At 41.3% G+C, this 24930-nt stretch overlaps 1 protein-coding gene across 1 annotated transcript; it reads right to left on the bottom strand.

Annotated features, from left to right (window-relative positions):
* Positions 1–1857: 1857 nt before the first annotated feature.
* On the bottom strand, positions 1858–3274 carry LOC124653336 (1-aminocyclopropane-1-carboxylate oxidase 1-like). The gene is made up of 2 exons (XM_047192404.1): positions 3074–3274; positions 1858–2963 (listed from the first exon to the last, which is right to left on the bottom strand). Exons 1-2 carry the CDS (start codon positions 3185–3187, stop codon positions 2115–2117), a joined length of 963 nt encoding a protein of 320 aa, XP_047048360.1. The 5' UTR covers positions 3188–3274; the 3' UTR covers positions 1858–2114.
* Positions 3275–24930: the final 21656 nt, after the last annotated feature.

The following is a 24930-nucleotide window of genomic DNA, read 5'->3' as shown; positions in this document are numbered from 1 at the left end:
CTGCATGCACCAATAAGAGAGAGAAAATGAGACCCAATCAGCTAAAATATTTCGCCAAAAATCTAGGTAGGGCGATTGTTCTACTTTGACCGATATTTTTGAATATATCTGCTCTATCCAAAATTTAAAGTACATATACTACTTAGATATGTGAACAACCAATTTAAGCTACATTAAAATTAATGGCATGTAATAGAGATAGCAAGACTGCTTTGTTTTCTCTGTTGTTGTTATTGAGAGTGCAGTTTACTCTAGAAATAAGAGTGCAATCAATGCCCAAAACTTAGTACTGTACTCCCTTTGTTGTTCTTAAATACAAGGCCATTTTGTATTTTATGACAAATTTTGACTTATAATTGGATCAGTTAAATATGAGTTGCATAACATTTAAAACTATATCACGGGACACTTATTTTCAACAAAATTTCCAATAGTACATTAGCTTATATTTGATTGACAAATTAGTCAAAGTTTAACATAAAAAACGATGTAGCCTTATATTTATGGACAGAGGGAGTACTTTTTTTTAGGGAAACATGGGCTTTATTGATCACATAATCAAAAAATCATTACAAATAATCTCACAGATGCAATCCGGAATAACCCCACGCCACACAGAACACACGGAAAACTTACTAGACTTAGCTAGAGTATGAGCAGCAACGTTTGAACTCCGATACACATGACGGAAGAAACAAGAGGTAAAAGAATCAGCCAACTTCCTAATGTCATGAATCACAGGACCGCACAAGGATCAATCTTCCTGTCCATTTGTCACTCTTTGTACCACCGAGAGGCAGTCCGAGCTAACAATAACTTTAGAGAACCTTCTTCCTTTGCAAGAATGATAGCTCGTCACATAGCAAGAGCCTCAGAAAATTCGGGCGCCACAACCTCTTCAAACTGCTCACTTCCAGCGGCGGCGGCGGCGACCATCGAGGAACTGCAGAAATGGTCACGCCTTTAATCAAGAGGGACTACTATTGTGAAAGGGATGAAGTATGCCAGATTTAATCACTTAGGGTGCTGGGCCACGAAGGAGTTATATCGGTTGCACACTTGCATTGTACTACCTCCATCCTAAATCTATTTTTTTAAAGTTAAACCAAGTAAAGGTTTACTAAACTTTTAGAATAATCTATCAACAAATCTTTACTATTAAATTGCAATAGGTGGCTGCATGGTGTTACAAACGGACCAAATTTTTTTCTCTCTAGGCCCGATGTCTCCTGAAAATCCTAGGCCCAATATCTGTGAATACGAATCTATTCCACGCACAGCTCCGTCCACGCAGCTCCGTCCACGCACGCGGACCGGCCGATGCCATGTGTGCTCGCCGCGGCCACCTTCCCCTATGGCTAGCCCCCATTCCCCGGCGACGCATGGTCATGCTCCCCCGATCTACTATTTTTTTAAAAGTTAAACCAAGTAAAGGTTTACTAAATTTTTAGAATAATCTATCAACAAATATAATATTTTGTAGATATCATACAAAAATATATTTCACTGTCTATTTAATGATATTAATTTTGTAATTTAAATATTAATTTATTTTGATAAAAGTTTAGTTAAACTTGATATAATTTAACTTTCTAAAAATAATATAATGCTTAAGCTTTGGGATGGAGGTAGTAGTACACTATCAGGCAAAAGTGATGCAGAAAATAAATTAACGATGTACCGGTGTGGATATCACATAACGGTGGCATGTCTTGTCCGATGTCCGTTTCCTAACGTGAAACGGCAAAGGAGAAATTCGGTTCCCGCATCAACACCCTGTCAACTGTCAACCAGCACACTAAAAAAAGGCACTACACAACGGGACATCACGTATCTTAATAGACAATCGATACGATGTTTGTGGAAATAAGAACAGATACGGTACAGTACAGCTCTCATGCTGGTCGGAAGCAGCACAACACAGCGAAAAATGACAAAGTGACAAACACATATCCTAGCTACGCCTAGCGCATATAGCAGGCTCGTTTATTCAACACAGCACGGTGAGCAGCGGTCTAGTACTGGTACGTACGAACTCTGAAGCATCCAATGTCTCATCGTCCTCGACCATTAACTGAAGCAGAGCAAGGTGGTGGTTGTTGTCGTCGTCGTTGTCAAGCGATGGCGATGAGCTTGGCGCTCTCGCTCTCCATGGCCTTGAAGGCCTCGAACCTGGGCTCCTTGTCCTCGAACTTGTGCCGCACGTACAGCTTCATGTAGTCCTCGAACACGAACCTCGGGTACGTCCCGCCTGCCGTCTCTTTCGCGACAAGCGCCGGCGCCGGGAAGATGACGGCGTCGCCGGCCGGGTTGTAGAAGGAGGCGATGGACATCCGGTTGCCGTCGGTCTGCGCGACCACGCGGTGCAGCACGCTCTTGTACCTGCCGTTGGTGATCACCTCCAGCTGGTCGCCGAGGTTGATGACGATGGAGTGCCGCGTGGGCGGCACGTCCACCCACGCGCCGTCCCTAAGCAGCTGCAGCCCGCCCACGCGGTCGTCCTGGAAGAGCAGGATGATGCCGCCGGCGTCGGTATGCGCGCGGAGGCCCTTCACGAGGTCGGGCCGCGGGCACGGCGGGTAGCTGCTGACCTTGGTGCCGAAGGTGGGCACGCCCTGGCAGCCGCGGAAAGCGCGCGCGAGGTAGCCGCTCTCCAGCCCGAGGTTCTCGCAGAGCAGGTCCAGCAGCCGCTCCGCCAGCTTCTCCAACTCCGTCGCGAACCGTTTCATCACGCGGCGGTAGTCGTCGTCGAGGTCGGGGATCTCGGCGATGTTGGGCTCCGGGAGGTGGCGCACGAAGAAGGTGCTCTCCCAGTCCAGGTTCTCGGCCGCCTTGCCGCCGCCCTCCTGCAGCGTCTTGCTCGCGAACTCCAGGAACCTCTGCTCGCGCGCCCTCTTGTAGTGCGCCTTGGTCATCCTCTCCACCTCGTCCATCAGCTCCGTCGAGATGCCGTGGTCCAGAACCTGCAGCAACGCAACAAAATCAGCATAAAACTCAATAGGATCGGCATGAAGCGTTTACACACACCATTGTTGATTTTCGTATGCCATGTCGTGTCGTGTCACATATTCACCTGAAAGAATCCCCAGTTCTCGCATGCGTCGTGCAGCATGTCCATGGCGGCGGGCCGCTTCTCCCCGCTCAGCAGCCCCATGTCGATGATCGGGAACGACGAAGCTGGTGCCATCTCGAGCTAGCTCAAACTCTACGAGCAAGCCACTTGTGGTCTAGCCTCTGGTGCTTGGCTTCTATGCAAGCGGTTTCAGTTTCAGTGAGCCTGCGACTAGTGTGAGTGAAGAAGTAGCAGGATGGGTGCGAATTTATAGACGCGCGCCAATCAGAGGGTGCTCCGGTGTACGTATTGATGCGCGCCGTAACTGTAACCTGAAGCAACCGATGCTTGGGATTAACACTGGTGGTTGACCGGGCGGAGACCAGGCCATGTGGGATATAGCGTGCTGGATCGTGGATCTGTCGTCAAGCTAGGAATTATTTGCCCCGCGAAGCCAATAATCCAGCGACGACGCTTCGGATATACTGTAATCATTTGGACGCGCCGAATCGCCATTGGCCCCCTCTAGCAGCTCCCACTCGCCGGCGCCCCGGTGCCGCTCAATTTAGCGTAGAAGACTGCAAGTTCAGCCCAGAGTAGAAATAAATGTATTTCTGGTGTCCCACATAGTTGAGGCTGCAAAGCATGATCAACACCATGAGGAATTCTTTAGAGTGGAAATAAGCTCTACTCTAATTACGGCATAAGTTCAGAATAATTTATACCCTAATTGACTTATCTCCCCTAGTGAACTTAGCACTCTCCTCACTCTTAGTCTGGTGCCAATGCACCACACCACTATAGCCTGCCACGTCAGCTTTTTTTCCTCACTCTCACCCCACTCTCACCCCACGGTGCCAGTGCACGGGCTATAGTGCCAGCTCTCACTTCTCTCTCCTCCACATCAGCTTTTCTCTCTCCTCGACATCAGCATTTCTTTTTCAGAATACAACATTAAAAATAATGCAAGGAAATTATTTTATTGAACTAAAATTGTTACAGATTACATTATAAAAAAATTACATAAAAATTTGAAAAGATTACATAAAAATTTGAAAAAATTACATAATCTAGGCATTAGCCCACACATGCTCAATCAAATCATGCTGGAGCTATGTATACATCGGTGAGTCCCTCATTTCGTTGTCCATCTGAATCCTGGCTGCTAGGCTTGGTGGTGCATGGTTGTGTATTGCAGGGCCGACATTGGACTCAAGCTGTCTCATAGTTGTTCTCCAAATTTGTACCACGCTCATCGTCGATGATCATGTTGTGCGGAATGACACATGCACGCATGATCAACCCAAGAGTACGCCTCGAGTAGGAGCGTCCGGAAGCTGCTAGAATATTGAACCTAGCCTTCGACACTCCAAAGGCACACTCGACATCTTTGCGCCAAGCTGATTGAGCAACAGTGAACAGTCGATGCTTTTCACTTTGTGGAAGAGTAACACCTTTCATGAACACCGGCCAGGAGGGGTAGATGCCGTCGGTAAGGTAGTAACCATAGTTGTACTCGTGTTCATTCACCGTGAAGTTCACTACGAGTGCTTCTCCCCTAAGCGCATCAGTGAACAACGGCGACTGGTTGAGTACATTGATGTCGTTGTTGGACCCGGCCACTCCAAAAAAGGCATGCCAGATCCAACGATCATACGACGCAATGGCTTCTAAGATTATGGTAGGGTGTTTGATGTCTCCCCTTGTGAATTGACCAGCATGAGCCACTGGGCAGTTCCTCCACTGCCAATGCATGCAATCGATGCTCCCTAACATGCCCGGAAAGCCACGCTCCTCGGCTTTCGCTAACAGACGCTGAGTATCCTCGACATTTGGTCGACGGCAAAACGTCTCCCCGTAACAGTCAATGATGCCTTCACAGAATCTATCTAGACAATCTGATGAAGTTTGTCTAGCTAACTTAAGCCACTCATCTATTGTATCTGCAGCGGCTCCATAAGCTAACAGACGCAAAGTCGCAGTACACTTTTGTAGGGGAGAAAAACCAGCACGGTTGAGAGCATCAACTCTTTGGGTGAAATACGGAGAGTATTCACCCAATCTATCCACAATGCACAGAAAGAGGGATCATCTCATCCGGTACCTTCGCCGAAAGTAGCTCGGAGGATAATTGCAGTCGTCGGCGAAGTAGTCCTCGAAGAGCCGATCGTGGGCACCCAGACGATCACACCTGATGAACTCTCGGCGGCGTCGCGGCCGTCTTGGCTCCGCCTCCTCGTTGAGCATCTCCTCCTCATACTCCGCCTGGAATGCATCGATCATATCACCCTCCATTCCGTCGCTCGAACTGCTGCTAGACGAAGACATGGCGTTGAGAGGAGTGGAAATGGAGAGTGGAGGAGATGAATCTCAATGCCTAAATGTGTGACAGTTTGAATGTGTTCCAGCCCATCTTACATTTAGGCATTGAGATTCAGTCAAATTCTAAAATATTAGATGGGGCATAGGCACAAGTATGGCAGTCGAAATGTTTTCCTTTGCAACATCCTTTTGGTATTTAGACTATCTTGTAGAAACAGTTAGGAAAATCCTTGTGCTTCTTGACAACCTGAACTCCATAGCAACTTAAAAGCAAGGTGAGGATTAGGCCCATCTTTCAGAGGAAAAAAATGCTTTTGCCAAATGAGGAATCTCTACCCCAAGGAAAATACCATCCAAGTGGGTAATCTACCTGGCAGTGCTCTAGAAAGTGTTGCTCCGAATCTTGGAATTCAGAGAAAGCATTAGTAAATAGGGGAAAGTGAAAAGGTGCCAATCTGGGAATTATGGATATTTGTGTGCTGATAAGATAGGCATGTAACTTCAGAAAATGAATTTAAATGGATAAATGTAGTTGTAGTGCTTGCTCCTACCAAGGATCATTCGAAAGGAGGACAAAGGATCCATCCTTAACCTCACATTAAGTTATCTTTTGAAAGCACGAATAAGCTTGATAGAATCTCTCCACCAGAGTGAACAATCTAGCATGTGGTAGGGTTGTCTAATAGTAAGTTTACCAATTGAGGTGTATCCAAGGAAGTTCGGCATGATTATAAATTTTTCTAGGTGACTCATGAGCAAACAATCGATTTTCACTTTGAGGTCAATCACTCCAAGGCCCCTCTTGTCTTTTGGTCCGGAAACCATTGTTGAAGTAGCTAAGGGTGCATTTTTTTCAGATAGATCCTTCTCCCTCCACAAACAACGACGACTTCTATATTTATCTGCTTGATCAACAATACCCACATAATTTTGAGAGAGCTCATGAAGATTTCCACCAATTGATTATAAAAGATAGGAGCATGTTACAAAGATGACGTGATACAACCACACATATTAAAAAGTGTACTCTCCCAAAATTAAATTACTCAAATGATTATCCCCATCAATTCTCCAAAGAGCCACCTCCGCCTTATCTTCTTGAAGACTATGATCGCCGTAGAAGAAATGTTTCCGAAGACTCTCTTGTTACTCTCATTCCATATCCCCTAAGTTGTAAGCATGAGAAGGGAAGCAACCAACTTTCTTTGGTTGGTCAATCTCGAACAATCGCCACCCAACAATTTTTTTTTTAATTTTTCACCCAACAATTTTTGACATACCTATCTTCACCGTTCCTCCAAGCATTAGGGTCAAAGTTGAGGATGAAAATCTAATGTATGGTATAGTCTAATCTCTCGGCGAGAACTAGAAAGAGAAAATAAGGTGGGATGTTGTTTCAGTCACTTCGTTGCAAACATGACAAACCTCATAGTTTAGTGACTGTGAATTGATGTCTCTCCATTGTCCATGCTCTATTTTGAATTGCCATCCACGTACATTGGAGGGCCTAAAATTTTCCAAGCAGCCTCGCCCACTCTAGAGGCCATGTCATTCTCTAATTGGATGGCAAGGATGAATAGTAGATACTATTTGGCATGAGTTTTCTAAACAGTCGAGTGTGAGACCCTGGGCAAAGAATGAGGAGTTACGTTATATGGTGAACTAGAATGGCCACGGAGAAATCGATATGGGCTAGCGATTGTTGTCAAGGAGGGCTTTCTTGTTGGGCCACGTAGACATAAAAAAAACTTTGATACACGATACTTCCAAAATCTAGGCAAGGTAAAAGGCCACGAGGATTACCACTAGAAGGTGCAGATGCAGAACTCGATGAAGCGCGTCGGTCAGTGCAGTTCTCGATCATGTCCGATCCCACGAACACGTCGAAGTGATTGTGCAACACCTCTATCGGTATCCATAAGGAAGAGCACCGACGGTGGACTCCTAGGTCCGGTATGATGGCTAGGGTTGAAAATGAAAGGGAAACTTTCCTTCTGTTTCCGAAGAAAAAGGAAATGGAGGGCCAAATACATAAATGGAAGCGGCATTTGAAGGAAAAGAAACAGAAACGGAAAAATCATAAACGGAAACGGAAAAGAAAACAAGGGATCCCTTTCCGACGGAAAGGGAAACGGCAGAGGAAATTCCGGAAAAATAAATACGAAAAGTTTCCGGAAATATAACCTAGAGAGGCTCGTGCATTTATTAGGCCTACATTTACATATGAAACTGGGCTTGGTCACGTATCAACTCCACTAATTACTCTAACCCTAATCACTTTGTATAATTACGTGTGTATGTAGTCGTTAAACTATGTGTGTTACTTTATGTTGAATTGCCGCTTATCAAAGTTAAGTGATATATTTTGTCTTATTACTATTTTTATTTATGCTTGTCTTTCAGTCTACAAATCAAGGTATTATTCTGTATTGTGTTGTGGCAAATATCCATTTTCGTAACGTATCAGCTATGTATCCGTTCTGTATTCATATCCGATGATTTCCATTTTCATATTCATTTCCGGGGTTTTCGATTCCATTTTCGATTCCGACAAGATAAAAGGAAACAAAAACAATAAAGCATGTTTCCGTCCGTTTCCGTTTCATTTTCAACCCTAATGATGGCTGGACTAAATGGAAGCGCTAGGGTTCCTTGAGAGACTGAAATTTCCTACTACCTTGACCTCAAGGTGTTGAAAGTTCACCCCTTTTAGTTGAAAAATTGAAAAGACAAGGCTCGTGTATTTAATCGGGAAGGTTGACTGAATGTCAGAGAAGCAATAAAGGAGGGTGTAGACGTGAGGTTGGCACGTTTGGCAGGGGTACCAAGGATCTTTTCCATGTTTTCTTGAGCCATGTCACCTCTCCGAACTCCATCAAGATATGTTGGAGATATGCCCAAGAGGCAATAATAAATTAGTTATTGTTATATCTTAGTGTTCATGATAAATATTTACATCCCATGCTATAATTGTATTAACCGAAACATTGATACATGTGTGTTATGTAAACAACAAGGAGTCCCTAGTAAGACTCTTGTATAACTAGCTTGTTGATTAATGGATGATCATGGTTTCATGATCATGAACATTGGATGTTATTAATAACAAGGTTATATCATTAGGTGAATGATATAATGGACATACACCCAAATGAGCGTAGCATAAGATCAAGTCATTAAGTTCAATTTGCTATAAGCTTTCGATACATAGTTGCCTAAGTCCTTCGACCATGAGATCAAATCACTTACACCGAAAGGGTACTTTGATTACATCAAATGCCATTGCGTAAATGGGTGGTTATAAAGATGGGATTAAGTATTCAGAAAGTGTGAGTTGAGGCATATGGATCAATAGTGGGATTTGTCCATCCTAATGACAGATAGATATACTCTGGGCCCTCTCGGTGGAATGTCGTCTGATTAGCTTGCAAGCATATGATTGGATAATAAGAGATGACATACCACGGTACGAGTAAAGAGTACTTGTCGGTAACGAGGTTCAACAAGGTATGGAGATACCGATGATCGAACCTCGGACAAGTAAAATATCGTGTGACAAAGGGAATTGGCATCGTATGTAAATGGTTCCATCGATCACTAAACTCATCGTTGAATATGTGGGAGCCATTATGGATCTCCAGATCGCTATTGGTTATTGCTCGGAGAGGAGTCTCGACCATGTCTGCATAGTTCGCGAACCGTAGGGTGACGCGCTTAAGGTTCGATGTCGCATAAGTAGATTCGGAATATGAGATGGAGTCCGAAGTTTTTGTTCGGAGTCTCGGATGGGATCCATGACATCACGAGGAGGCCCGGAATGGTCCGGAGAATAAGATTCATATAAGGGAAGTCATTTTCTGGGGTTCGGGAAAAAGTCCGGTGTTTTGACCGGAGCTTCTAGAAGGTTCTAGAGGGCCACCAGTGGGCCACCACCCTGGGAGAGGCCACATAGGCGCCACATGGCATGGTGGGTCCTACCCACTATGACATGTGGGCCCAGGCCGGCCCCCTTGGAGATAAGATCTATCTCTAGTTTAAATGGTTTGAATCTAGAGATAAGATCTATCTCTAAAAATTAAATGGTTTAAACGAAGAGATAAGGGGAAGACTTGGGGGAAGACTCCCCCCCATGCGCCGGCCAAGGGATAGGTGGGGCCCAGGGGGAACCCTAGGCCGACACCTCCCCCTATATAAAGAGGGGAGGGGGTGGCCGGCCACACTACCCAATCCAGAAACCCTGGCCGCCCCCCTCTCTTCCTCCTCCATATGCTGTGCAGGCTTAGGCGAAGCCCTGCAGCAATTCTTCTCCACCACCACCACCACGCCGTCGTGTGATAACGCGTGAAGCAAACGTCCGTTGGGAACCCCAAGAGGAAGGTGTGATGCGTACAACAGCAAGTTTTCCCTCAGTAAGAAACCAAGGTTATCGAACCAGTAGGAGATGAAGGTCACGTGAAGGTTGTTGGTGACGGAGTGTAGTGCGGCGCAACACCAGGGATTCCGGCGCCAACGTGGAACCTGCACAACACAATCAAAATACTTTGCCCCAACTTAACAGTGAGGTTGTCAATCTCACCGGTTTGCTGTAAACAAAGGATTAAACGTATGGTGTGGAGAATGATGTTTGTTTGCAAGGAACAACAGAGAACAATGATTGCAGTAGATTGTATTTCAGATGTAAAAGAATGGACCGGGGTCCATAGTTCACTAGTGGTGTCTCTACAATAAGATAAATAGCATGTTGGGTGAACAAATTACAGTTGGGCAATTGACAAATAGAGAGGGCATAACAATGCACATACATATCATGATGACTACTATGAGATTTACTTAGGGCATTACGACAAAGAACATAGACCGCTATCCGAGCATGCATCTATGCCTAAAAAGTCCACCTTCGGGTTAGCATCCGCACCCGTTCCAGTGATTAAGTTGCAAACAATAGACAAATGCATTAAGTATCGTGCGTAATGTAATCAATACAAATATCCTTAGACAAAGCATTGATGTTTTATCCCTAGTGGCAACAAGCACATCCACAACCTTAGAACTTTTCGTCACTCGTCCCGCATTCAATGGAGGCATGAACCCACTATCGAGCATAAATACTCCCTATTGGAGTCACAAGTATCAACTTGGCCAGAGCCTCTACTAGCAACGGAGAGCATGCAGGAACATAAATAACACATATATGATAGATCAATAATCAACTTGACATAGTATTCCATATTCATCGGATCCCAACAAACGCAACATGTAGCATTACAAATAGATGATCTTGATCATGATAGGCAGCTCACAAGATCTAAACATGATAGCACAAGAGGAGAAGACAACCATCTAGCTACTGCTATGTACCCATAGTCAAAGGATGAACTACTCACGCATCAGTTCGGATGTGGGCATGGTGATGTAGAGCCCTCCGGTGATGATTCCCCTCTCCGCGGGGGTGCCGGAGGTGATCTTCGACCCCCCGAGATGGGATTGACGGCGGCGGCGTCTCAGTAACTTTTCTCGTATCGTGGCTCTCGGTACTAGGGTTTTCGCGACGGAAGGAATAAATAGGCGAAGGGGCAGAGTCGGGGGAGCCAGGGGGTGGCCTCCCCATAGGCCGGCGCGCCTGGGGGCCTGGCCGCGCCGCCCTGTGGGGTGGGCCCCCTGCTGGCCGCCTCCGACTCTTCTTCGATGTACTGGAATCCTCCGTGGAAAATAGGGTCGTGGGCTTTTGTTTCGTCCAATTCCGAGAATATTTCCTGTGTAGGATTTCTGAAACCAAAAACAGCAGAAAATAGGAACTGGCGCTTTGGCATCTTGTTAATAGGTTAGTACCGGAAAATGCATCAAAATGATGTAAAGTGTATATAAAACATGTGAGTATTGTCATAAAACTAGCATGGAACATAAGAAATTATAGATACGTTTGAGACGTATCAAGCATCCCCAAGCTTAGTTCCTACTCGCCCTCGAGTAGGTAAACGATAACAAGGATAATTTCTGAAGTGACATGCTACTATCATAATCTTGATCAATACTATTGTAAAGCATATGAGATGAATGAAGTGATTCGAAGCAATGGTCTATAGTTTGTTAACAAATAGATAATGACTAAACAACCGAATCATATAGCAAAGACTTTTCATGAATAGTACTTTCAAGACAAGCATCAATAAGTCTTGCATAAGAGTTAACTCATAAAGCAATAGATTCTTAATAGAAGGTTTTGAAGCAACACAAAGGATGATTAAGTTTCAGCAATTACTTTCAACTTGTAACATGTATATCTCATGGATAGTTGTCAACATAAAGTAATATAACAAGTGCAATAAGTAAACATGTAAGAATCAATGCACACAATTGACACAAGTGTTTGCTTCTAAGATAGAAAGAAGTAGGTAAACTGACTCACCATAAAGTAAAAGAAAGGCCCTTCGCAGAGGGAAGCAGGGATTACTCATGTGCTAGAGCTTTTTATTTTGAAAACATGGAAACAATTTTGTCAACGGTAGTAATAATTCATATGTGTTATGCATAAAACCTCCTATAAGTTGCAAGCGTCATGCATCGAATACCAATAGTGCCCGCACCTTGTCCTAATTAGCTCGGACTTCCATGGATTATCATTGCATTACATATGTTTCAACCAAGTGTCACAAAGGGGTACCTCTATGCCACCTGTACAAAGGTCCAAGGAGATAGATCGCATTTGATTTCTCAATTTTGATAGATCTCAACTTGAGGACATCCATACCGGGACAACATAGAAAAAAGATAATGGACTCCTCTTTTATACTTTAAGCATTCAACAACAGATAATATTCTCATAAGAGATTTGAGGATTAATGTCCAAGCTGAAACTTCCACCATGATACATGGCTTTGGTTGGCGGCCCAATGTTCTTCTCTAACAATATGCATACTCAAACCATTTAATCATGAGAAATCTCCCTTACTTAAGACAAGACGAACATGCATAGCAACTCACATGATATTCAACAAAGGTGTAAAAAGTTGATGGCGTCCCCATAAACATGGTTACCGCTCAACAAGCAACTTATAAGAACTAAGATACATAAGCGACATATTCATTACCACAATAGTTTTTAGGCTACTTTCCCATGAGCTATGTATTGCAAAGACAAGGAATGAAATTTTTAAAGGTAGCACGCAAGCAATTTACTTTGGAATGGCGGAAAAATACCACATAGTAGGTAGTTATGGTGGACACAAATGGCATAAGTTTTGGCTCAAGGTTTTGGATGCACGAGAAGTAATCCCTCTCAGTACAAGGCTTTGGCTAGCAAGGTTGTTTGAAGCAAACACAAGTATGAACCGGTACAGACAAAACTTACATAAGAACATATTGCAAGCATTATAAGACTCTACACTCGTCTTCCTTGTTGTTCAAACACTTTTACCAGTAAAATATCTAGACTTTAGAGAGACCAATCATGCAAACCAAATTTCAACAAGCTCTACAGGTAGTTCTCCACTAATAGGTTTAAACTACATGATGCAAAAGCTTAAACATGATCTACTTGAGAGCTCAAAACAATTGCCAAGTATCAAATTATTCAAGACAATATACCATTTACCACATGAAGCATTTTCTGTTTCCAACCAAATAGCAATAAATGAAGCGGCTTTAACTTTCGCCATGAACATTAAAAGTAAAGCTAAGAACACCAGTGTTCAAATGAAAAAGCGAAGCGTGTATTTCTCCAACACAAGGATTGCTAGGATCCGATTTTATTAAAACATAAAGAAAAATAAAAACAAACAGACGCTCCAAGTAAAGAACATAAGATGTGACGGAATAAAAATATAGTTTCACTAGAGGTGACCTGATAAGTTGTTGATAAAGAAGGGGATGCCTTGGGCATCCCCAAGCTTAGATGCTTGAGTCTTCTTGAAATATGCAGGGATGAACCACGGGGGCATCCCCAAGCTTAGACTTTTCACTCTTCTTGATCATATCATATCATCCTCCGCTTTTGATCCTTGAAAACTTCCTTCACACCAAACTCAAAACAATCTCATTAGAGGGTTAGTGCATAATCAAAAATTCACATGTTCAGCGAGGACACAATCATTCCTAACACTTCTGGACATTACCCAAGGCTACTGAAAGTTAATGGAACAAAGAAGTCCACTCAACACAGTAAAAGAGGCAATGCGAAATAAAAGGCAGAATCTGTCAAAACAGAACAGTCTGTAAAGACGAATTTTTTCGAGGCACTTAACAGGCTCAGATTGAAAAGCTCCAGTTGAACGAAAGTTGTGTACATATCTGAGGATCACGCATGATTTTTTTCAGCATTTTACGAGTTTCCTACAGAGAGATCAACTCAAATTCGTGATATGTAAAAATCTATTTCTGCGCAGGAATCCAAATCTTGTATCCACTTTACTATCAAAGATTTTAGTTGGCACAACAAAGAAATAAACATGATAAGGAGAGGTTTCTACAGTAGTAACAACTTCCAAGACACAACAAAACAGTAGCAAAATAAAAAAAAAACAACAGGGGTTATCTCCCAATAAGTGTTTTTCTTTAACGCCTTTCAGCTAGGCGCAGAAAGTGCAAATCAAGTAACATCAAGAGAAGAAGCATCAACATCATAATTTGTTCTAATAATAGAATCAAAAGGCAACTTCATTACTTTCTAGGGAAGTGTTCCATACCTTTCTTGAGAGGGAATTGATATTTAATATTTCGTTCTTTCATATCAATAATAGCACCAACAGTTCAAAAAAAGGGTCTTCCCAAAATAATAGGACAAGATGCATTGCATTCAATATCCAAGACAACAAAATCAACGGGGACAAGGTTATTGTTAACCGTAATGTGAACATTATCAATCCTCCCCAAAGGTTTCTTTATAGAATTATCAGCAAGATTAAAATCCAAATAACAATATTTCAATGGTGGCAAGTCAAGCATATCATAGAGTTTCTTAGGCATAACAGAAATACTTGCACCAAGATCACATAAAGCATTACAATCAAAATCATTGACCTTCATTTTAATGATGGGCTCCCAACCATCTTCTAACTTCCTAGGAATAGAAGCTTCAAGTTTTAATTCCTCTTCTCTAGCTTTAATGAGAGCATTTGTAATATGTTTTGTAAAGGCCAAGTTTATAGCACTAGCATTAGGACTTCTAGCAAGTTTTTGCAAGAACTTAATAACTTCAGAGATATGACAATTATCAAAATCAAAACCATTATGATCTAAGGCAATGGGATCATTGTTCCCAATACTCTGAAAAATTTCAGCACTTTTATCACAAACGAGTTTCGACGAGTTTCGGGCAATTTTGCATGCTTTGTATTAGAAGTAGAAACATTGCCAACACCAATTATTTTACCATTGATAGTAGGAGGTTTAGCAACATGTGAAGCATTAACATTACTAGTGGTGGTAATAGTCCAAACTTTAGCTACATTATTCTCTTTAGCAAGTTTTTCTTCTCTTTCCCACCTAGCATGCAATTCAGCCATCATTCTAATATTGTCATTAATTCGAACTTGGATAGCGTTTGCTGTAGCAAATGACTTCATATATTTATCTTCATTAGGCATAACTTTCAATTTTAAAAGATCAACATCAGCAGCAAGACTATCAACCTTAGAAGCAAGAACATCAATTTTACCAAGCTTTTCTTCAACAGATTTATTAAAAGCAGTTTGTGTACTAATAAATTCTTTAAGCATGACTTCAAGACCAGAGGGTGCACTCCTACTATTGTTGTAAGAATTACCATAAGAATTACCATAAGAATTACCTTAACCATTACCATTAGTAGAAGGATATGGCCTATAGTTGTTACCAAAATTATTCCTACAAGCATTGTTTATTGAAATTATTACTTTTAATGAAGTTCACATCAACATGCTCTTCTTGAGCAACCAATGAAGCTAAAGGAACATTATTAGGATCAACATTAGATCTACCATTAACAAGCATAGACATAATAACATCAATCTTATCACTCAAGGAGGAGGTTTCTTCAACAAAATTTACCTTCTTACCTTGAGGAGTCCTTTCAGTGTGCCATTCAGAGTAGTTGATCATCATATCATCAAGAAGCTTTGTTGCAGCACCCAAAGTGATGGACATAAAAGTACCTCCAGCAAGTTGAATCCAATAGGTTCCCGAAGAAAAATTTAATCCTGCATAAAAGGTTTGGATGATCATCCAAGTAGTTAGTCCATGGGTAGGGCAATTCTTTACCAAAGATTTCATTCTTTCCCATGCTTGGGCAACATGTTCATTATCCAATTGCTTAAAATTCATAATGCTACTTCTCAAAGATATAATTTTAGCAGGGAGGATAATATCTTCCAATGAAAGCATCTTTACATTTAGTCCATGAATCAATACTATTCTTAGGCAAAGATAGCAACCAATCTTTAGCTCTTCCTCTTAAGGAGAAAGGAAACAATTTCAGTTTTATAATATCCCCATCTACATCTTTATACTTTTTCATTTCACAAAGTTCAACAAAATTATTAAGATGGGCAGCAACATCATCAGTACTAACACCGAGAAAATTGCTCTCTCATAACAAGATTTAGTAAAGCAGGTTTAATTTCATAAAATTCTGCTGTAGTGGCAGGTGGAGCAATAGGAGTGCATATGAAATCATTATTATTGGTGCTAGTGAAATCACACAACTTAGTGTTCTCAGGAGTATTCATTTTAACAATAATAAAGCAAACCAAATTAAATAAAGTAAAACAAGTAACTAATTTTTTTTTTGTGTTTTTGATATAAAGAAAGCAAACAAGACAGAAAATAAAATAAAGCAAGACAATAAAAAAATTAAAGAGATTGGATGTGAGAGACTCCCCTTGCAGCCTGTCTTGATCTCCCCGACAACGGCGCCAGAAAATATGCTTGATAACGCGTGAAGCCCACGTCCGTTGGGAATCCCAAGAGGAAGGTGTGATGCGTACAGCAGCAAGTTTTCCCTCAGTAAGAAACCAAGGTTATCGAACCAGTAGGAGATGAAGGCCACGTGAAGGTTGTGGGTGAAAGAGTGTAGTGCGGCGCAACACCAGGGATTCCGGCGCCAACGTGGAACCTGCACAACACAATCAAAATACTTTGCCCCAACTTAACAGTGAGGTTGTCAATCTCACCGGCTTGCTGTAAACAAAGGATTAAACGTATGGTGTGGAGAATGATGTTTGTTTGCAAGGAACAACAGAGAACAATGATTGCAGTAGATTGTATTTCAGATGTAACATAATGGACCGGGTCCATAGTTCACTAGTGGTGTCTCTCCAATAAGATAAATAACATGTTGGGTGAACAAATTACAGTTGGGCAATTGACAAATAGAGAGGGCATAACAATGCACATACATATCATGATGACTACTATGAGATTTACTTAGGGCATTACGACAAAGAACATAGACCGCTATCCAGCATGCATCTATGCCTAAAAAGTCCACCTTCGGGTTAGCATCCGCACCCCTTGCAGTATTAAGTTGCAAACAACAAACAAATGCATTAAGTACTGTGCGTAATGTAATCAATACAAATATCCTTAGACAAAGCATTGATGTTTTATCCCTACTGGCAACATCACATCCATAACCTTAGAACTTTCGTCACATCGTCCCGCGATTCAATGGAGGCATGAACCCACTATCGAGCATAAATACTCCCTCTTGGAGTCACAAGTATCAACTTGGCCAGAGCCTCTACTAGCAACGGAGAGCATGCAAGAACATAAATAACACATATATGATAGATCGATAATCAACTTGACATAGTATTCCATATTCATCGGATCCCAACAAACGCAACATGTAGCATTACAAATAGATGATCTTGATCATGATAGGTAGCTCACAAGATCTAAACATGATAGCACAAGAGGAGAAGACAACCATCTAGCTACTGCTATCGACCCATAGTCCAAGGATGAACTACTCACGCATCAGTCCGGAGGCGGGCATGGTGATGTAGAGCCCTCTGGTGATGATTCCCCTCTCCGGCAGAGTGCCGGAGGCGATCTTCAGAACCCCCCGAGATGGGATTGACGGTGGCGGCGTCTCAGTAACTTTTCTCGTATCGTGGCTCTCGGTACTAGGGTTTTCGCGACGGAAGGAATAAATAGGCGAAGGGGCAGAGTCGGGGGAGCCAGGGGGTGGCCTCCCCATAGGCCGGCGCGCCTGGGGGCCTGGCCGCGCCGCCCTGTGGGGTGGGCCCCCTGCTGGCCGCGTCCGACTCTTCTTCGATGTACTGGAATCCTCCGTGGAAAATAGGGCCGTGGGCTTTTGTTTCGTCCAATTCCGAGAATATTTCCTGTGTAGGATTTCTGAAACCAAAAACAGCGAGAAAACGAGAACTGGCGCTTCGGCATCTTGTTAATAGGTTAGTATCGGAAAATGCATCAAAATGATGTAAAGTGTATATAAAACATGTGAGTATTTTCATAAAACTAGCATGGAACATAAGAAATTATAGATACGTTTGAGACGTATCAAGCATCCCCAAGCTTAGTTCCTACTCGCCCTCGAGTAGGTAAACGATAACAAGGATAATTTCGAAGTGACATGCTACTATCATAATCTTGATCAATACTATTGTAAAGCATATGAGATGAATGAAGTGATTCGAAGCAATGGTCTATAGTTTGTTAACAAATAGATAATGACTAAACAAGCTGAATCATATAGCAAAGACTTTTCATGAATAGTACTTTCAAGACAAGCATCAATAAGTCTTGCATAAGAGTTAACTCATAAAGCAATAGATTCTTAATAGAAAGTTTTGAAGCAACACAAAGGATGATTAAGTTTCAGCAATTGCTTTCAACTTGTAACATGTATATCTCATGGATAGTTGTCAATGGTTTCAATTAGTACCTAGAATCATCTTGTCTCCGTAAAACTTGAAGTTCAAATCTGTTTGAAAAGTAAGGAGCTGAAATTTTTTGTTTTCAGAAATAAGTAAGGTATGAGATATATGTGATATCTAAGACCTTATTGCAAGATGATAGAATATAATCTAGTGAGACTACATAAACTCATAAGTTTTATGGGAATGTATGAAGGTTGAAGACGCCAGGCGTCCTAATCCTCCAACTATTGGGGCACTAACGATATTCGCATATCTATGAAGTGATCGTCCATAGTATGCACCGTTGCTAAGACTCGTCGTTTCGAAGCATCTCGTGATGATCGGGTGTTATAGATTCTACGTGTGCATACAACGGGTGCAAGCTAGATTTGCATATGCGAATACTAAGGTTAAACTTTACGAGCCTAGCATGTACAGACATGGTCTCAGAAAGTCGTCATGATATGATTATGAGTGAAATTGTTCATCATATTAAAAAAGGTACTAATAGTGAAATCTGGAACACTTGTCATCTGATGATCAACTTCAAAGTAAGAACCTCAAGGTTATTGGTATTTGACCAATGGACCTAGAAGTTATTGAAGGTGAAGTGTTTTCTGAGAATGAGGAAAGCTAAAAGAGAAACTACAAAAGATATTTTTGGCAGAAAGAAAGAAAAGACTAGAAAGTCTAGCTCAGGTATATATAGATGATATACATGTTATGGATGTATTCCTTGTTTGGTCACATAATGAAATTCTTGGGTATTTGTACCAGATTGGTTGGTATGAGATGTCATACAATACAACGCAATACAAGAATATGATGGCCTAAGTGACCGATAAGGAATATGGTAATAATGCACGTCTGGAACATAATAAAGTGTTATTATGTTTGTCGTTGGCATTCTACCTAGCCCTTAGAATTTATAATAAAGAACTTAATAATTGTTATTTTGCTCTGGTCAAATGAAAACAATGAGTTGTTCAAATTATGATATTACTCCATGTACGATGGATAAGTTATTATAAATCTTAATGGTGAAACACACATACATAACACTGACGCTAAAATTCCATAAGGCAAATGATTTGAATTCCACTTATTTGTGGAACCGCCATTTAGGTCATGTTAAGAAGGAACGCATGAAGGAACTCCATGCAAATGGATTTTTGGAGTCATTTGATTTTTGGATCGTTTGGTGCTTCAAATCTCTTCTAAAGAGAATGACTGAAATACCGTTCATAGGCCAAGAGTTGAACGGGCAACTAACTTAGTGGAAACATACATGATGATGTATGTGGTTCACTGGGCATAGTTGTGTGCGGGAGATTCTTCTACTGCATGAAAACTTCCAACAATGAATTGAGTATATATATGTGGATATATTCGATAAGGAAGAAGTTTGAAACATTTGAATGGATTCAAATAAATTTCAGCATGAAGTGGAAATCATCGTAATAGAAAAGTCAAATATCTATGATTGGATCATGGTGGAAATATTTGAATTACGAGTTTTAGCGAACATCTAAGAGAGTTATGAAATTGTTCTACAACTCACATTTCTTGGAGTATCATAGTGATGATGTAGTATCCGAGAGATGTATCCAAACTTTGTTGGATTAATGATGAGATAAAATAATATGACGCCATTATATTTTTGTGGATTATGCTTTAGTGACTACCGCTTTTACACTGAATAGAGCATCATCATGATCCGTTGAAATGACACCATACGAGTGATGGTATGGGTATAAACCCTAATAGTCCTTTCTTAAATTTTGGTATGCATAGCATAAGTAAATAAGTTTACAACCAAAATCGGATGAATGTCTTTGTGGTTATCCCAGAGATTTGATTGGGAATCCTTTCCACTATGAAGTAAAAGACAAAAGTGTTTGTTAATGTTACTTGCTTATTTCCAAGAAATTGTTTTCTAGCGAAGTATTTGAGTGGGAGGACAATAGAACTTGATAAGGTTTATGAACCTGAGCATGATGATCAGAGTAGCACAACATCGGAAATGGTTCCGGAAGCAGCTACGAAGATCATGGCTCCCATGTCTACAAAGTGTTATAGTTATGGAGATCAAAGTACTTATTGAACTTTGTAGATGTGGTTTATTTTGTGATCAAATAAATGATTTGTGGACAAAGGATTGTTTTTGAACAATGATAAACCAACTACATACAAAGAAGTTATGATGGGCCCTGACTCCGTTAAAATGGTTGTGCGCCATGAAATCCAAGATAGGTGAATATTTTTTGAAAGTAAATGGATCTATAAAATAGATGGACTTGGATGGAATATCCTTAAAGAAGCTTAACTTATCGAAAAGTTGTTTACGACAAAGTTCAAAGAGTTGACTACGATAAGATTAGATCTTCCGTGGCAATGCTTATAGTCTATGTGGATTATTCTAGTAATCGCTACATATTTCTTTTATGAGATATGCTAGTAGGATGGCAAAATACATTACTTAACAGAAGTGTATATTAAAGGTGTATACAAGATACAACCATGAGTTTTTCTAGTCCGTGGAATACTAGATAGGTATACGAACTTCAAATGGATGAAGTAAGTATCACGGAGTTGGAATCTTCACCGGATGAAATAGTCAAAGATGCTTGCATTTGCAAGAAATTAAGTGGGAGCGCTGAGACATATTTATAATACTTTATGTAGATGACATATAGTTGGTTATAAATGATGTAATTATATACTTGATTAAAATGTTTCATTGAGAATTAACTTCAATGAAAGGATATGGACTGAAACATATTTAGTGTCAAGATCTATGAAGATAGATTGAAAAACATAATAAGTTTAAGTCAAAGTACATAGAATGAATATTGAAGTAGTTCAATATAAATATATTAAGAAGTGTTCTTTTCCATGTGAAGGTTTAACAAGACTTGAGTGTATTTGACACTCGATGAGTAAAAACACATGAGTGATTTTAGATCACGAATAATATGTACAAAGTTAGATGTCCTGTGCTCTAAAGTGTTACGAGCATATACCAGAATGATTCATGTAATGATCATTGGACAACAGTAAGAATATCCCTGAGTGCTTTAGAAGAACCAAGGATATATATATATAGTTTTATATGGGTAATGATAAACAAATCGTTGTAAAGTGTTGCACCGATATTAGTTTGATCACATATAAAAATAAAATTTCAATCTCAATTAGGCTAAGTGTTGTTTAAAAGGTAGCACAATGAGCTAGAAGAAGTCTATGCTAGATTTAGATCAGTTCTAAATATTGTGACGAATTCTACAAACAAAGGCAGAGTATGTCATTGTTTTGACAATGATGAGGATGTTAAGTCGAGGAGTTCTTTGAGAACTTGGTGTAGTTCCGATAGTGTCAGAACTTTGAAGCTATATTGTGTGTGACAATATTAGTGACTTATTTCAGACCGCGGAATTAAGGTTCCACCAGAGGACTAAGCATATATAATTAATGCCGACTCATTTGGAAAATGAGTGATGCGTTGAGACGCAAGTGAATTGCAAAATACATAGGTTTCTGAGCGTGTCAGATCCGTTGACTAAAACCTCTCCCGTGAGCAAAACATGATAAGCACCAGAAGGCCAAGGTGTTATATCTTTACAAATGTAAACTAGATTATTGACTCTAGTGCAAGTGGGAGATTGTTGGAGATATGCCCAAGAGGCAATAATAAATTAGTTATTGTTATATCTTAGTGTTCATGATAAATTTTTACATCCCATGCTATAATTGTATTAACCGAAACATTGATACATGTGTGTTATGTAAACAACAAGGAGTCCCTAGTAAGCCTCTTGTATAACTAGCTTGTTGATTAATGGATGATCATGGTTTCGTGATCATGAACATTGGATGTTATTAATAACAATGTTATATCATTAGGTGAATGATATAATGGACATACATCCAAATGAGCGTAGCATAAGATCAAGTCATTAAGTTCAATTTGCTATAAGCTTTCGATACATATATAGTTGCCTAAGTCCTTCGACCATGAGATCAAATCACTTACACCGGAAGGGTACTTTGATTACATCAAACGCCATTGCATAAATGGGTGGTTATAAAGATGGGATTAAGTATTCGGAAAGTGTGAGTTGAGGCATATGGATCAATAGTGGGATTTGTCCATCCTAATGATGGATAGATATACTTTGGGCCCTCTCGGTGGAATGTCGTCTGATTAGCTTGCAAGCATATGATTGGATCATAAGAGATGACATACCACGGTACGAGTAAAGAGTACTTGTCGGTAACGAGGTTGAACAAGGTATGGAGATACCGATGATCGAATCTCGGACAAGTAAAATATCGTGTGACAAAGGGAATTGGCATCGTATGTAAATGGTTCAATCGATCACTAAAGTCATCGTTGAATATGTGGGAGCCATTATGGATCTCCAGATCCCGCTATTGGTTATTGCTCGGAGAGGAGTCTCGACCATGTCTGCATAGTTCGCGAACCGTAGGGTGACGCGCTTAAGGTTCGATGTCGCATAAGTAGATTCGGAATATGAGATGGAGTCTGAAGTTTTTGTTCGGAGTCTCGGATGGGATCCATGACATCAGGAGGAGGTCCGGAATGGTCCGGAGAATAAGATTCATATAAGGGAAGTCATTTTCCGGGGTTCGGGAAAAAGTCCGGTGTTTTGACCGGAGCTTCTAGAAGGTTCTAGAGGGCCACCAGTGGGCCCATCACCCTAGGAGAGGCCACATAGGCGCCACATGGCATGGTGGGTCCTACCCACTATGACATGTGGGCCCAGGCCGGCCCCCCTTGGAGATAAGATCTATCTCTAGTTTAAATGGTTTGAATCTAGAGATAAGATCTATCTCTAAAAATTAAATGGTTTAAACGAAGAGATAAGGGGAAGACTTGGGGGAAGACTCCCCCCCATGCACCGGCCAAGGGATAGGTGGGGCCCAGGGGGAACCCTAGGCCGACCCCTCCCCCTATATAAAGAGGGGAGGGGGTGGCCGGCCACACTACCCAATCCAAAAACCCTGGCCGCCCCCTCTCTTCCTCCTCCATATGCTGCGCAGGCTTAGGCGAAGCCCTGCAGCAATTCTTCTCCACCACCACCACGCCGTCGTGCTGCTGGGATTCCGTGGAGATCTACCACACCTCCGCTGCCCGCTGGAACGGGGAGAGGAAGGGGCTTCATCGACACCGTACGCGCGACCGAGTACGGAAGTGTTGCCGGATTGCAGCACTGGGGATGATCGTCTACACCAACAACGAGATCTAATCTCGTAGGCTTTAGAAATCTTTGAGGGTTAGTCTCATATCAATCTCGTTGCTCCGATCTTGTAGATTAGATCTTGGGTGTTCCATAGATTAGATCTTGGATTTATTCGTCTTTGCGGTAGGAAATTTTTTGTTTTCTATGCAATGAACCCCATCAAGATATTCATGAATGCTTCCACCTCCTCTTTAACCAGCGCAAAGAACACCGTCATGTCATCTGCATATATTAATGTTCTCGTGGTTGCCCCTTGGTCTCGAAAGTCATTTAGCAATCCTCTCTTGGTTGCAATGTCCAAAATATTTTGAAGGGGGTCACTAGCGATGAGAATATCATGAAAGAAAGTGGGTCCCTTGTTGCACCCCTCTACCATAATTTATTGGATTTCCGCGTAGACCATTAAGAATCACATGAGAGGAAGCCGTGGAGAGAAGTATGTCAATCTAGTCATGGAAACAACTCACACCCTTTGTTTCGATAAGCTCAAGGTGGTAATCCAACCTAGAAAAGAAGGACAAACTGTTAATATATAACTTGAAGAGCAGAGCTAGAGTATGCTTCGTTGGAGATGGCGGGCAAAGTTGCGCATTGCGAGAAAGTTGTCATGTGTGCTTCAAATTTTAATGGATGCGCTTTGAGACTTGGAGATCAGTTCATTTATGTGTGTGTGTGTGGGCGTGGGTGGGGGGGGGGGGTCAATCTCAGAGTCAGAGTTGTCTCAATGATCTTGGGAATATCGTTAATGAGGCAATTGGGGTTGTAAGACCTATAAAGTTTTTTTTTCCGATGAAGTCACAATAGGAATAACATAACTCATTGATAATGGCATATAGGGAATGTGCAATAAAAATCAAGCTTTCTATGCCCACATAGCTTAAGATCTGCATTGCCCATGATGACTTGGGGACATCGATCCTCCAAGCTATCATCACAAAAAAAAATCAATGGGGTGCACCGCGTAGTCGTAACATGCATTAGCGTTAGTTTGAATGAATGAATGTCTCTATAGTAGTACAACAATGACACTCCGAAACCCTAGTTCTTGATCACCTATTTGTGTAGCACATATAACGGCTGTGTGCATCATGGTTATGCAGAGGCTGGATGTAATTGCTTTCACAAAAGTAATAAAGCACCCTTTATCGAAAAAAAAAGCACAATTTGTTCTGTTCAGATGATCGATATAGTACAATGTACATAATAAGACATAAGTGACATCACACATACAATGTACAAAATGGGCCGGAGTGTCGGACACAAACACATGGCAATGTATGCAGGAATGTCGCGCATCTCTCCGAATATCTATACTACACTCTCGGGTCAGGGCCAATCTATGCAAGTGATTGGCTGCGGACGTGAGTCAAAATAAATATAATTATTTATACCAAACTTATATGATTTCTTATATATTTTTTCTTGCTGATTCATG

Source organism: Lolium rigidum, chromosome 5 (genome assembly GCF_022539505.1).
Source record: "Lolium rigidum isolate FL_2022 chromosome 5, APGP_CSIRO_Lrig_0.1, whole genome shotgun sequence".
Taxonomy (NCBI): Eukaryota; Viridiplantae; Streptophyta; class Magnoliopsida; order Poales; family Poaceae; genus Lolium; species Lolium rigidum.
The sequence above is the reverse complement of the archived record's forward strand: the minus strand, read 5'-3'. Positions and strand labels throughout refer to the sequence as shown.